General features: G+C 41.1%; 1 protein-coding gene across 1 annotated transcript in view; it reads right to left on the bottom strand.

Annotated features, from left to right (window-relative positions):
- Window positions 1-11,294, bottom strand: part of BCAT1 (branched chain amino acid transaminase 1) — a 112,728-nt gene extending 101,434 nt beyond the window's left edge. The window contains exon 1 of the mRNA XM_046013409.1: window positions 10,963-11,294. Coding sequence (XP_045869365.1) covers window positions 10,963-10,968 — 6 coding nt within the window. The 5' untranslated portion in view covers window positions 10,969-11,294. The remainder of the gene's footprint in view (window positions 1-10,962) is intronic.
- Window positions 11,295-13,540: the final 2,246 nt, after the last annotated feature.

The raw sequence follows: 13,540 nt of genomic DNA, 5'->3' as shown, positions 1-13,540 counted from the left end.
ACTGATTTTTTTTTTTTTACCTCATTCTTTTTCACACCTGATCAATATGTGGGTGAGTTCTAATCTTTAGTTATTACAAACATTGCTGCAATAAATACTCTTGTTCATACATCATTTCACAAGGAAATACAATAAATACATTTCTAATTAAACTAAATATTAATAATGATACTATTAAATCTATCTCATGTGGGCATATGATGTAAGGAGCACTGGATGTTATATGCAACTGATGAATCACTAAACTCCACCTCTGAAACTAATAGTACACTCTATGTTAATTAACTGAATGTGAATAAAATAAAATAAATTTTCCAGCAAACACAGAAGAAAAATATGATCTTACTTTTATTTATTTATTTTGAGAGAGAGAGGGAGGAAGCATGCATGTAATGGGGGAGGTAGGAATAGAGGGAGAGGGAGAGAATCTTGGGCAGACTCTGTACTGAGCATGAAGCCTGATGCAAGGCTTGACCCACAACCTCAAGATCATGGCCCAAGCCAAAATCAAGAGTCAAACATTTAACCAACTGAGCCACCCAGCACCCCTCATCTTACTTTTAAAATAATCTAATGATCCATCCTTTAGTAAAACATTTTGATTATATTTATGCCAAAGGATAGATCATCAAATTATTTTAAAAGTAAGACCATGTTTTTCCTCTGTGTTCACTGGAAAATTTTTCCTCAGTAGAAAAGACAGAATTCTTATTTTCCTTGTTATACCAAAATTAGTTAAGGCTCTCAATTAAGCTAGTGAATCATGTAAGTCCTAAAACTTTCATATTTATCATATAAATATATTCACATATTAACCAAATATTTCAATCCTAAAGTAGTTTATACAATTTAATTTAGCTTAAATAGATCATTTAAATAGATAATTTAAGTTAAATTAAACTAATATAGGGTTGAAAAGGATATCAATTCTTTTTTAAAAATTTTTGCTGTTGAGGTGCCTGGGTGGCTCAGTGGGTTAAGCTTCTGTCTTCGGCTCAGGTCATGATCTCAGGGTCCTGGGATGGAGCCCCGCATCATGCTCTCTGCTCAGCAGGGAGCCTTCTTCCCGCCCTCTCTCTGCCTTGCCTCTCTGCCTACTTGTGATCCATCTCTCTCTGTCAAATAAATAAAGAAAATCTTTAAAAAAATTTTTTTTTGCTGTTGTTCATATTTGTTGTCAACTAAATAGATAAATAAGAAATAAATGTAACATTATATATGTTACGATATGTAATAAATTTTACTTGAATTTAAATACCAATTGTGTGATCCTATAGACAAAGAATGACCTCTAAGCTGTATTATTTCAAATATTAAATATTACAAATAATATTTTATTTTATTTTTTATTTATTTATTTGACAGAGAGAGAAATCACAAGTAGGCAGAGAGGCAGGCAGAGAGAGAGGGGGAAGCAGGCTCCCCGCTGAGCAGAGAGCCCAACATGGGGCTCGATCCCAGGACCCTGGGATCATGACCTGAGCTGAAGGCAGAGGCTTAACCCACTGAACCACCCAGGTGCCCCTATAAATAATGTTTTAAACAGATATTTTAAAAAATAAGTGGGTTAATAATAACTCATAATTTCATACTAAAAATTATCTTACGTAATTAAGTTCATACGGTTGCAAATGACCCCTGAATCCCAGCTTCAATGTTGTCTTTTAACAGAACATGGTAGATTAATGGGTTACTGTAAATAATGTTCTCGGAACATTGGTCAAGAGGAAAGAAGGAGCCTGGTTGACCAACACTGATGACGTTAATGTTAAGAGGCATGAAATTATTAACGCACATAAAACTCACTGACACCCTTTATCTACATATTCACGGAATGACTGACATTCCTAACTAATGTTACTGAAAAGAAATGCCAGTTTAGTTAATAACATTGGACTTTATGGGGCACCTGGGTGGTTTAGTCAGTTGAGCGTCCAATTCTGTTTTGGCTCAGATCATGATCTCAGGGTCATGAGATCAAGTACAACGTCAGGCTCTGCCCCTCCCTCCCCACCAGGTGGGCTCTCTCTCTCAAATACATAAATCTTTAAAAAACAACAACAACAACAACGATACTGTACCTTAAAACCAAGCAATGAAAGCATACATAATGTTATATGATCTTTTTTAAAAAAGCATAAAGACTCGTGGCAAATGAGTCAGCAGAGCCAAGCATAAATGGTGGATGTGTATAACCAAAAGGAAAAAGAAATAAGTTAATTATCAGGAAACTTTACACAGTGGATATACTAGGCAGGAGAACTATCCACGGAAGATTTGAAAAGTCTTGGTTGTCGAGGTATTTAAGTGGAATGGAATTGAAAGCTCGAAAAATAAACTTGAAAGAACAATCCTTCTTTGGCAGAAGTAAATGCTGAACATGACCTAATGGATTTTTTTCTTTCAAAATTCCAGTATTCAATGAACACTGCCTCTAAGTGCCTCTTTTGTTGGATTTGTTTGTCAGTGTATGCATTAATTAGATTGCTTAAGAACTGCATTGTTCGCAACAACAAAAAAGAACATGTTAAACAGTATTGGAATTGGTTAACATTCCCAGACACATGACTCTGTTCTATATTCTAAGTCAGTTCCTTGGGATATGACAGGGGAGTTTCCCATTACAAACTGCTGAAATACAAACTGCTGAAAACAGTAGTGATTTAGCAGGGTGGCATCGCTGGGATTATTTGTTAGGAATTTTGTGGTCTTCAGTTCGTACTGCTATTCATTTTCCCAGAAATATTTATAGTCTGTTTACACTTACAGTCTATTTGCAATCTACACAGTTTCACCACTGACATTCTGTAAAAAAGGAGTTTGGCAATAGGCATTAAAACACGTAAATACTTACTGTTCTCTACGTGTTTATAGACCTTTATCTTTTGGGAGTCAGTTAAAGCTTGACTCCAAACAAATCCAGACATGGAAAGATGCAGCTGCTGTTTGAAAAGGAAGAGGTAAAAAGCACAATTAATCTGACCTATGAAGCCTAGAAGTCATAGATGATTTAACAACTCAGCTACTACCTGTAAAGCAGCAACAATGGGGCAAGATTCAGGCCAGAGGAGAGGAAGGGTGAGTGCTGAGAGACTGCAGGGTGTGATCAGTGTATGTATGATATGAGATATCCTAACTTCAAAATGGAATCCTACTCTTACCTTTTCACCTTCCATCCATGTTCATTTCCCTATGAAAATAGTCACTGTTCTCAAAAAGTGCCTGGGGAGTGAGCCACATAGGGAGGGGTGCACCGGAGGGGACAGACAGGGAGAGGCATAAATGGGGAGAAAGGGGTTAGGAAGGAATATGTGGAAATGTAAGAGCTCATTCTGAGCTACAGCAAATCCCCCATTATGAATAAAGGAGTGCACAGATGGAAAAGTGATGGGAGAACAGATTAGAAAAAGACCTCATGCACTAAAGCTAAATTCAGTAGACAATAGGCAAGTCATAGAGGTATTCTGAGAGAATAAATTGACATAATTAAAATAGTGCCATAGGAAAATTAGCTTGAGACCAGTTGAGAAGCCAGAAATAACTCAAGCAAGAAGCAACAAGAGCATAAATCAACCCATTAGCAATGGGAAAGAGAAAACATAGATACAGAGAAAAGAGAATCCACAGGGTAGGATATCATTGACTCGGGGAGACGAGAGAAAAAGAAGTAAGAGACCCAATTTGACATTGGGTCAAATATACACCCTTCCTACAATCAGCTGTGACTGAGGTGGGGTCACCTGGTAGGAACATGGCCTTGGAGGCCTGCCCCTTTGCCAGGCACTAACAGGTAGGGAATTATATCTAAGAAATAGGAAAACGAGGCACCCAAAACTATTAAACTCTACTAAAAAATTATGTATTAACGCTGTTTAACCAAACAACCATGCACACACTTCAAAACTAGATTGAGACCAAAGCTATTAGGATGCAGATTCTATAAATCAAGTCCTATTCTATGAATACTATAGAGATCAAAATATGCCCCTTTGACATAAGGATTACCTTGAGCTAACAGCAATTGAGATCCAAGAGATGCAGAAAAAAAGCCTTCCTGGAGCTTTCCTTCTCTGACTAAAAGCAGATACTTCTGAGAAAAATTTTACAGCATTAAGACAGAAAATCAGCAGTGAGATGGACCTGCACAAAAAATCCTTATCCCCTTGGATTCCCCCAAGATATTCACCTGCCCCCAGTTTGATGCACTTGGAAGCCTAAAACCTATGCCCCTATCCTTGTTACTTTTCTACAAGTTTATCATTCTTCATTAAGATACTGTATAAGTGCAAGTCCTAACCACCCTTTTGAGTTACTCATCATTGAATTTCTCTCATGTGCATGTATGCTACAGGAAGCTCCTAAACTTGTTCTTTTCTCTTGTTAATCTATCTTTTGTTAGTCTAATTTGCATGCCCCCAGGTACAGAACCTAAGAGGGTATTGGAAAAATTTGTATTCCTTTCCTATACTATACACCTTAGATCTTTATGAAATAAAACATAAGAAACTGATAACTCACATGCTGCTAAAAAACAAGGAAACTGTCTTTCTGTTTGAGCTATAGGCAGATGATTATTTGGGGTTTTTCAATATTCAAAGGATGGTGTTTATAAATGCATACACACACACACACACACACACACACATATATATATTCATACTTCAGCTGACTACAGAGGCAAGAGCCAATAGGTCTCTACTGCTCTGAATAACTAGATCATTTCAGTATTTTCCCTCAGTTTCCCATGCTATATGGACTCCACTGTCCTGGTTCAATAACAAATAACCAAGATGCAAAATTGTATGCCTATGTGTGTTTGTTTTTTGCTGGAGAGATTGTTTATACTTTTCGTAAGATTTCCAACATGATATCAGACCCAAGAGATCCTAGAAGCACTGGTAAAGTGGATAGCACGTTGGACTGGGACTCAAAATATCTAGTTTCTATAATGCTTTGCTATTTGTGATTTTTTTTTAAGATTTTATTTATTTATTTGAGAGAGAGACAGTGAGAGAGAGCATGAGAGGGGAGAAGGTCAGAGGGAGAAGCAGACTCCCCGTGGAGCCAGGAACCCGACAGGGGACTCTATCCCAGGGCTGCAGGATCATGGCCTGAGCCAAAGGCAGGAGCCACCCAGGCACCCCTGCTATTTGTGATCTTAAGCGATTCTAGTATTCTGATCTTTATTTTCCTTGTCTGTAAAATGAGGTTAATAATAGTTGCAATGCAAAACACAAATGTTCTGAGGTTACAATTCAATGTTACGTAATTTATATGGCATCTAGAAATATTAAGCATCATTATCTTACTTAAGCAAAGAAGTCCTTCTTCAAGCGTGGATGCATTCCTTCTATAAATGCCAGCACTAAGCTCGCAAGTGGACGTAACATTCACAGCGTTGAAAACCGTGGAATCCCAGAGGAATACATTATGCTTCCACCATAAACTCTATAGCTCCATTTTAACTCTACTTTTTATCTTCAAAGTTCAAATTAACGTTTACTGTGATTTCAGATTCCTGAATTAATATCTGTACTAAAATCAAAACAATATTACTGTGAATCTGAATCAGCTACAATAAAATGTACTAGGCAAAATCATCCTTTACTGTAGTGGTGGTGAATACTAACAGCTGCTCAGCGATCACCCTGTGCAAATCCATCCTTGTCCTCATGCCCAAACTGTGTGGAGAGCTTTTTGGTCATGCAAGAGATATCTGTGGCATGTTTGGCCTAGAACGTCCCAACAGGTGCTCCTTCTGTCTAGACTTACGAGGAGTCAGACAGAATTTGAATGTTCTAATTACATCCTAGGCTTCTTAGTGCTTCCTAAGGCAAATATCCATCTAGAGTTAAAATAGTAAAAGCATTTCTTGGATTAGGATAGACTATAAATGCAGTTGATCAAATATTCAGATCTACCTATCAAAATAAAGATCTAATAAACTGGTTCTTTTTAGATGAACGACATGACAAGTGTTAAGGGAACTAGCTGGATTTCATAAGTATTTGACAATTTTTCAATGACAAAGAATCATGTGTTTTCCAGTACAACTTCCCTGGATTATTGCTTGTGGTACTGAAATTTCTTCTATTTTTTTTTTTTTTTACTTGTCTTCCCTTTTCTCTCTCTGACTTTTTCCCTGTATTGTTGGGGAGCATGAATATCTTTTTAAGATTTTCTCTCTCCCAGTAATCACCAAACACAAGAAGTGTTTTTGCAAAATATCTTCTCTCACAAAAAAAGCACCAGTATGACAAGAGAAAAACATTTATTTATGTGATGGGCTATGCTGTATTAATACAGGGATCTGATTTCTAAGTTATCTTTAAAATAAAAATGCTCGGGGTGCCTGGGTGGCTCAGTGGGTTAAAGCCTCTGCCTTCTGCTCAGGTCATGATCCCTGGGTCCTGGGATGGAGCCCCACCACCCCACCCCTCGACTTCTCTGCTCAGCAGGGAGCCTGCTTCCTCCTCTCTCTGCCTGCCTCTCTGCCTACTTGTAATCTCTGTCTGTCAAATAAATAAATAAAATCTTAAAATAAAATAAAATAAAAATGCTCAATTTCTAGAGGTAATATTCTTCAGCTTGTGGATTTGAGAGGACTAATCAGAACCTTAGGTCCAATTGGCAATTGAATCTGATGTTATAGATTCTGCTTTTGGCTCTGCATTCACCATTGCTGGGGTGAACCTGGCCAGATTTTAGGATTAAAATGTTTGCAAATATTTGCAAAGTCATATTTGTAAATCAGAGCATCCCAAATGCTTAATTTTGAAACACAAAACCTGAGTTGCGCCTCACATTTATCTCTCAGTTGATTTATGCAAAATGCAATGTCAGAGGCATTAGCGGAAAGGACACAGACATGCATTACCAAATGGTACAGAGGCTCAGAAAGCCCATCAGTGTTTAAAGCATTTGGACAGCTGTTGAGGGAATAAAGTTACACACAGACTGCCCGCATCTACAACTGGAAAGTGAGCAGACCAGACAGTTTCCTCCTGTGCTCAGCAAGAATTATAGTACTATACAGAAAGTAGAGGATGCCTCAGATAATAATGTCCATCATAGAAGGTCCTAGAGTCTGTCCATCATATGATAACCAAATCCCCTTAGGCAGAAGGATGAACATTCCACTGGGTTTCCCTAGGGTGGCACCTGTCATTTATAGGAATTGTGGTTGCCAAGCCTAAAGGGAAAAAGAGAAAGCTCTTAATTTCCATCTTCCTACACCCACTGAGAAGAGGTCATTTGAAGAAGCAGACAACATGAAATCTCAAAAGATATGACCAACCCAAACACTAAAGATGGGCAGTTTAGAAACAAGTTTTCATTGATGCACAGAAACTGTTACTCCCAAGCCCAGGCTTCTCAGGTTAATAACACTACTATCAAACTCTTCATATCACTAGTTTGTATCTTAATATTAGAAATAAGAAGCTTAAGGGGAGTAGAATATGCCATGCCAAAAATATGCCTCTTCGGCATAATAATTATTTTGGACTGGTTATTTTTGAGAGGCACAAGGCAACCTCTGAAAACAAAGTGGAATTTGAGGGAAATCTACATTTGTAAGGGAGACCTCCATTTTTCAGGGACACTCCCACCCCGTACAGGGTATGTCTTCTCTGAACAGAAGGATAACTAAATGTCAAAACACATCAATGGAGAAGGTACTGATTTAAATCTGCAACCATTCCTTACTTACTCTGCTTTGCCTGAAAACTTCCCAGCCCGGCTCCCCCGTTCACCACACCCCCAAACTCTTTGCTTTGTCTTTAGCTGAAGATATTTAAGATGGTAGCTTGGGCCATTTTGGGAAGTTACTTTTCCTAGATACCTCCTATATATATAGAAGGTACACATGTTATTAAACGTTTGTTTGTTTTTCTCCTGTTAATCTGTGTTTTATTACAAGGGGGTCTCAGCCAAGAACCTAGAAGGGTAGAGGGAAAGTTACTTTTCGTCCCCTACAGAACACAAAGTTTTGACCTGAAATAAGGGATAAAATCTAAATTTATGAAAACAATGGGAAAATACACTGTTGGGTCCATGGTCAAAGGAGCGAGACTGATACAAAGCGAAGGTCAAGCAAAGCTTTATTTCGCGCCAAGCATCGAGAATCAAACTGACGGGCCAGGGCTGTTTCTTGCAAAGAGGCGACCCCTCTCTTCTTTACAGACTAGCTTTTAAGGGCAAAGGCCATGTGGTTGGGCCTGGCCACGCACAGGTGACCAATGAGATTGTAACACAGAGAAAGCTGCACAGTCCTGCTAGGTCACACGTAAATGACCAACTGAATTACAATTTACCCTATAGTAGATATTTGAACTAGTCTATCACCTTGGTCAGAATTGGAGCCCAAAAGGCACCCAAAGGGCGGGGCCCATAATCCTTGGTAACTAGGGAAACGGTATGTGCCCCCACCAATTGGATACCTCCACCTGGCCTGACCCACCCTTGTATTTGGGCTTTGTTACCTGGGACTGGTTTCTGGGACTTGTTTTTAAGTCAGTCCCCTGAAGGGGGTGTGGGGGCAGGGTCAGGATGGCGCTGCTCTGGCTAAAAAGGCCCTTACAACACAACTACTGAAGAAAACCACAACTTGTTTTTCATTCTCAGCATAAATCTCTGTAATTATCAAATGACTATTTTCAACTTTCTTTCATAAGGTTTTAAACCCATTTCAAATCATTAGACCTTCTCAGGGTTCAATGAGCAAGAGAAATTCTTGCATACAAATGGAAAATTTTCTTTCTTTCCTTTCTCTCTGTAGTTCTAAAATCAAATGAAATGGTCTATTATGGCAACTGACTAAATGAAATATAAGTCCAAATTAAGTTCTTGTCTTTTTTCCCCCCTCCCTTTTTCCTTTTTTCTCAGCACCAGTTTCTACCAATACCCTTTTGTTATGCCTCCTGCACTAGCCCTGCATCCTGAGTCTTGCCTGAGGGGCCACATCCTGTGTCTGAAAAGTAAACCCTTCTCCCTGGCAGGCCCCAGGTCTTGCCCTCTGCACATACACAAACAGCCTTCTCTACCCTCACTGCCAGTCAAGCCCTCTCACTTCCTTCACTTAACTATACATCCTTGACAATGACTTCTCTTGTCTCTATCCCTTCAGAGATATGGCTCTTTTCAATCTCCACATTAATTTAGTCAATCATACATGTACTTACTATTCTTATACACATTCTATTCAATGTATATGCTAATTTCCTTATTCAGTAGTCCATGCTTTATGTGTCCATCTTAAAATATATGCTCCCAGGGAAGGGAGCCAAGTCTGGAAAATGTGCGAAGGACAGAGCTTATTTTGGTGCCAAGTGCAAATTACATCTAAAAAAATAATAATAGGTGAAAGGAAAGTAGAAAAGTGTCATAACAACAACAAACTTAAAGGAACCTCAAGTACTTCTTAGATCATGCCTAGAAAACAATCTTTTCATTCCCAATCTCAGTAAAATATCAGAAAAGAGATATGAGACTTGAAGATATCTTCTAGTTCCTGTGTTAAAAGTACCTCGTTAAAAAAAAAAAAAAAGTACCTTGTAAAACGGAGAGGGGTTTTTGGACTCCCATTAAGGCAAGCATGAATTTACAAAAATGCATCAACTACAACTCCACATAGCACAGGGAAACCTGGAAAAGCAAGAGTGTTTATTCTCATAATTTTCTCCTTTTACTCACTACCCTATATGTGACCAGAGTGTATTTTTCAGTTGAAATTAGGCAGGAATGAGCAGGGCAGAAGTAAAATATCTGACTGTGGAAGGGAAGGCTGCTAAATTTTTCACCACAGCACATTTGCATGATCTCATTTCAACACAAAACAGTGTTTGCACTCAGTTCTCCATTAATCTTAGAAATTTTTGTTTGGTGACAGAGGCACCATTTACATATTATTTCTTGTAAGTGGAATTGTGGATGGGGATGGATGGGAAAGTGCAGTTGAGAACCATTACTTCAATCTTTCTCCTTCAAAACCTGGAAACATGGGTTTATTTCTCCTAAAAGTTCAGGTTGCATATCTCTTCCTCCCAAGACATTTTTATTCATTTATTTGGGAGAGAGAGAGAGAGAGCACCAGCGGGGTGAGGGCAAAGGGAGAAGCAGGCTCCCCGCTGAGATGGGAGCCCCACAGGGTCCTCCATCCCAGGAGTCTGGGATCAGGACCTGAGCCGCCCAGGCGCCCTCTCCCAAGATAGTTAGATGGCAGGGCTCCCAACTCATCCTTTACTTTCCTTAAAAAAAAAAAAGTCATTGCAGTTTTCCAAGGTGTAGAAACAGGAAGACACCGATTTTTTCCTACATCCAAACCGTCAGAATAGGCACCTAGGCTAATTACCCTTGATTAGCATAAGAATAAAACCATTAGGGCGGCTCGCTCAGTTTAATAAAAGAATGACCTTAGGCTAATATGATTTGTTGCTCGTAGAAGCTTATAATTCCATAAGCAAAAGACGAGGCTTCTGCTTTTCATAGCGATGAGGCAGCTTTCCTTCCCTTGTCCCTCCCTCATCCCCTGGCTCTGCACCTCCCTCCTTCATCGCACACATCCACCAGGAAACCCCTGTTTGCCGCCACAAACACCCCAAGACCTCGTCCCCCGAACCCACACCTCCTGTGCATCTTGCCCATTGAAAGAAGCTTCCTCTTCCTTTCCAAACTTCAAAACGGGTAGGGGAGGGAGCTGCGAGCCGCCTTTCATCTCCGCTCACCCCTGCCGCGGTGAAAAAGCCTGAGGAGGCACATGCTGTGAGCAAGTTTGAAAAGGAAAGAATGGAAGGTCCCGGCCGGCGAGGACGGACAAAGAAGGTACGAAAACCGTCTGCGCGGAAACACACCACGGGGGTCTTTCTTCCGTCCCCTTTCTGCCGACTGTGTGTCTCTGGGGACTCGCAGGCTCAGTGCACACACGCGTTTCTGTAAAACACAGCCCCGAAAGGAAGCAGTTACCTTCATGGTTCCGTGGGCCGTGGGGAGCGGTGCGACCGCACGGAGGGCGAGCCGGCTGCGTCCCAGGCGCGGGCGGCTGGAGCGCGCGGCGGCGGCGGCGGGAGTGGATGCCCTGGGCAGCGCGGGGTGGCGGCGGCGACACGTGGCGGGCGGGACTGCAGCCGGGCCCTCCCGCCGCCGAGATCGCGGGCTCTCTCGCAGATTGCATCAGCAGGAAGAGCGAGGAGGCTGTGTTTCCCCCAGACCGCCCCGGACGGCAGAGTCTCTCCCCCCCGCGGAGAGGCAGACCCAGCGCCCGCTCCAGCCTCCCTCGCCGCTTGTTCCGGGGGGTGCCCGCGTTTCCGACACTTCTGCACAGGTTACCCCTCGGTTACTGCCCGCGAGTGTCGGGATGCCGAAGAGAGGGAGGAAGCGATCCCGATGCCGCTCCCTTCTTAGCCCGCTGCCTGCCCGCCTCGCTTCCCGCTGCCCCCGGAGTAACTTTCCCGCGCGTGCTGCTCGGCGTTGTACAGTGGATTCCCATCATCAAAAGCCAGAACATTTCAGAGTCCATAGTCTCTTATGGTTCGCCTCCCCTTCCAAAATTTTTTTTTAATAAACATATAATGTATTTTTATCTCCAGGGGTACAGGTCTGTGAATCGCCAGGTTTACACACTTCACAGCACTCACGATAGCACACACCCTCCCCAATGTCCATAGCCCCCTCCCCCTCTCCCAATCCCACCTCCCCCCAGCAACCCCCAGTTTGTTTTGTGAGATTAAGAGTCATTTATGGTTTGTCTCCCTCCCAATCCCATCTTGTTTCATTTATTCTTCTCCTATCCCCCCAACCCCCCATGTTGCTTCTCCATGTCCTCATATCAGGGAGATCATATGATAGTTGTCTTTCTCCGATTGACTTATTTCACTAAGCATGATACGCTCTAGTTCCATCCACGTTGTCGCAAATGGCAAGATTTCATTTCTTTTGATGGCTGCATAGTATTCCATTGTGTATATATACCACATCTTCTTTATTTCATCAAGATCAAAAGCTTTTGCACAGCAAAGGAAACAGTTAACAAAACCAAAAGACAACTGACAGAATGGGAGAAGATATTTGCAAACGACATATCAGATAAAGGGCTAGTCTCCAAAATCTATAAGGAACTCAGCAAACTCAACACCCAAAGAACAAACAATCCAATCAAGAAATGAGCAGAGGACATGAACAGACATTTCTGCAAAGAAGACATCCAGATGGCCAACAGACACATGAAAAAGTGCTCCATGTCACTCGGCATCAGGGAAATACAAATCAAAACCACAATGAGATATCACCTCACACCAGTCAGAATGGCTAAAATTAACAAGTCAGGAAATGACAGATGCTGGCGAGGATGCGGAGAAAGGGGAACCCTCCTCCACTGTTGGTGGGAATGCAAGCTGGTGCAACCACTCTGGAAAACAGCATGGAGGTTCCTGAAAATGTTGAAAATAGAACTACCCTATGACCCAGCAATTGCACTACTGGGTATTTACCCTAAAGATACAAACATAGTGATCCGAAGGGGCACGTGTACCCGAATGTTTATAGCAGCAATGTCTACAATAGCCAAGCTATGGAAAGAACCTAGATGTCCATCAACAGATGAATGGATAAAGAAGATGTGGTATATATACACAAGGGTTTTGAAGGGTCAGGGGTGGGAGGTTGGGGGAACAGGTGGTGGGTAATAGGGAGGGCACGTTTTGCATGGAGCACTGGGTGTTGTGCAAAAACAATGAATACTGTTACGCTGAAAAAATAAATAAAATGGAAAAAAAAAAAAAAGCCAGAACATTTCAAACCTGCTTTCTAATGGAAAGAACATGTGTCTGGTTTTTAAATTTTGCCAGTCTTCCTTTCTCCCACTGTTTCAGTTATACAGCCTATCCTCAAATGCCACCATTTTTGCCAGTTTCTTCTGGATCTGGAAAAAGAATCCTGAATCCTTTGAGTGTACAGAATTATTACTGATTTGAACGTTGCCTGTGGGCTCCGTTCATCCTCTGTGGGATGCCTCCCCACTGCACGAGAGTTCCAGCCAGCGCTGCTACTTTTCCGTTTTAGGCTCCCCGACGTTGCCCAAATACCGTCCTGGTTGATGGCTCACTCTGGCAACCTCCTGTTTTTTTAAATCTCAGAACACGTCTTTGCTGGGAAGTCCTTGCTGAGTCTCTCAAGCAAACCTGAACCTTTTGTCTATGCACTATGCTTTGTTCATACCCTTTATTAAAATCCATTTTCTTTTAAGTATTTGTTTGCACGGGTGATGCTTCATGAGAGTATGATTCTTGAAAACAGATCCCAATGTTGAACACAAATGGGGGGGAGCGGTGATTAGGTGAATGAATGATGAAATCATTCAACTAATGAAATAATCTCATTACATTTCCAATGCTGGGCAAGACTCTAGGCATAAAGTAAGTGGTTAAAAAAATGCTCTTGGGCACATTAAATTCATATTTTAGTGTGGGAAACAAAATAAACATTTATTCAGGTAGCAAAATGTCCACGCACTAATGAATAGATTTACACAATGAAATATTATTTA

The sequence above is a fragment of the Meles meles genome, chromosome 7 (assembly GCF_922984935.1).
Source record: "Meles meles chromosome 7, mMelMel3.1 paternal haplotype, whole genome shotgun sequence".
Classification (NCBI taxonomy): Eukaryota; Metazoa; Chordata; class Mammalia; order Carnivora; family Mustelidae; genus Meles; species Meles meles.
Note: the sequence above shows the minus strand (reverse complement) of the source record. Positions and strands in the feature narration are given on the sequence as shown.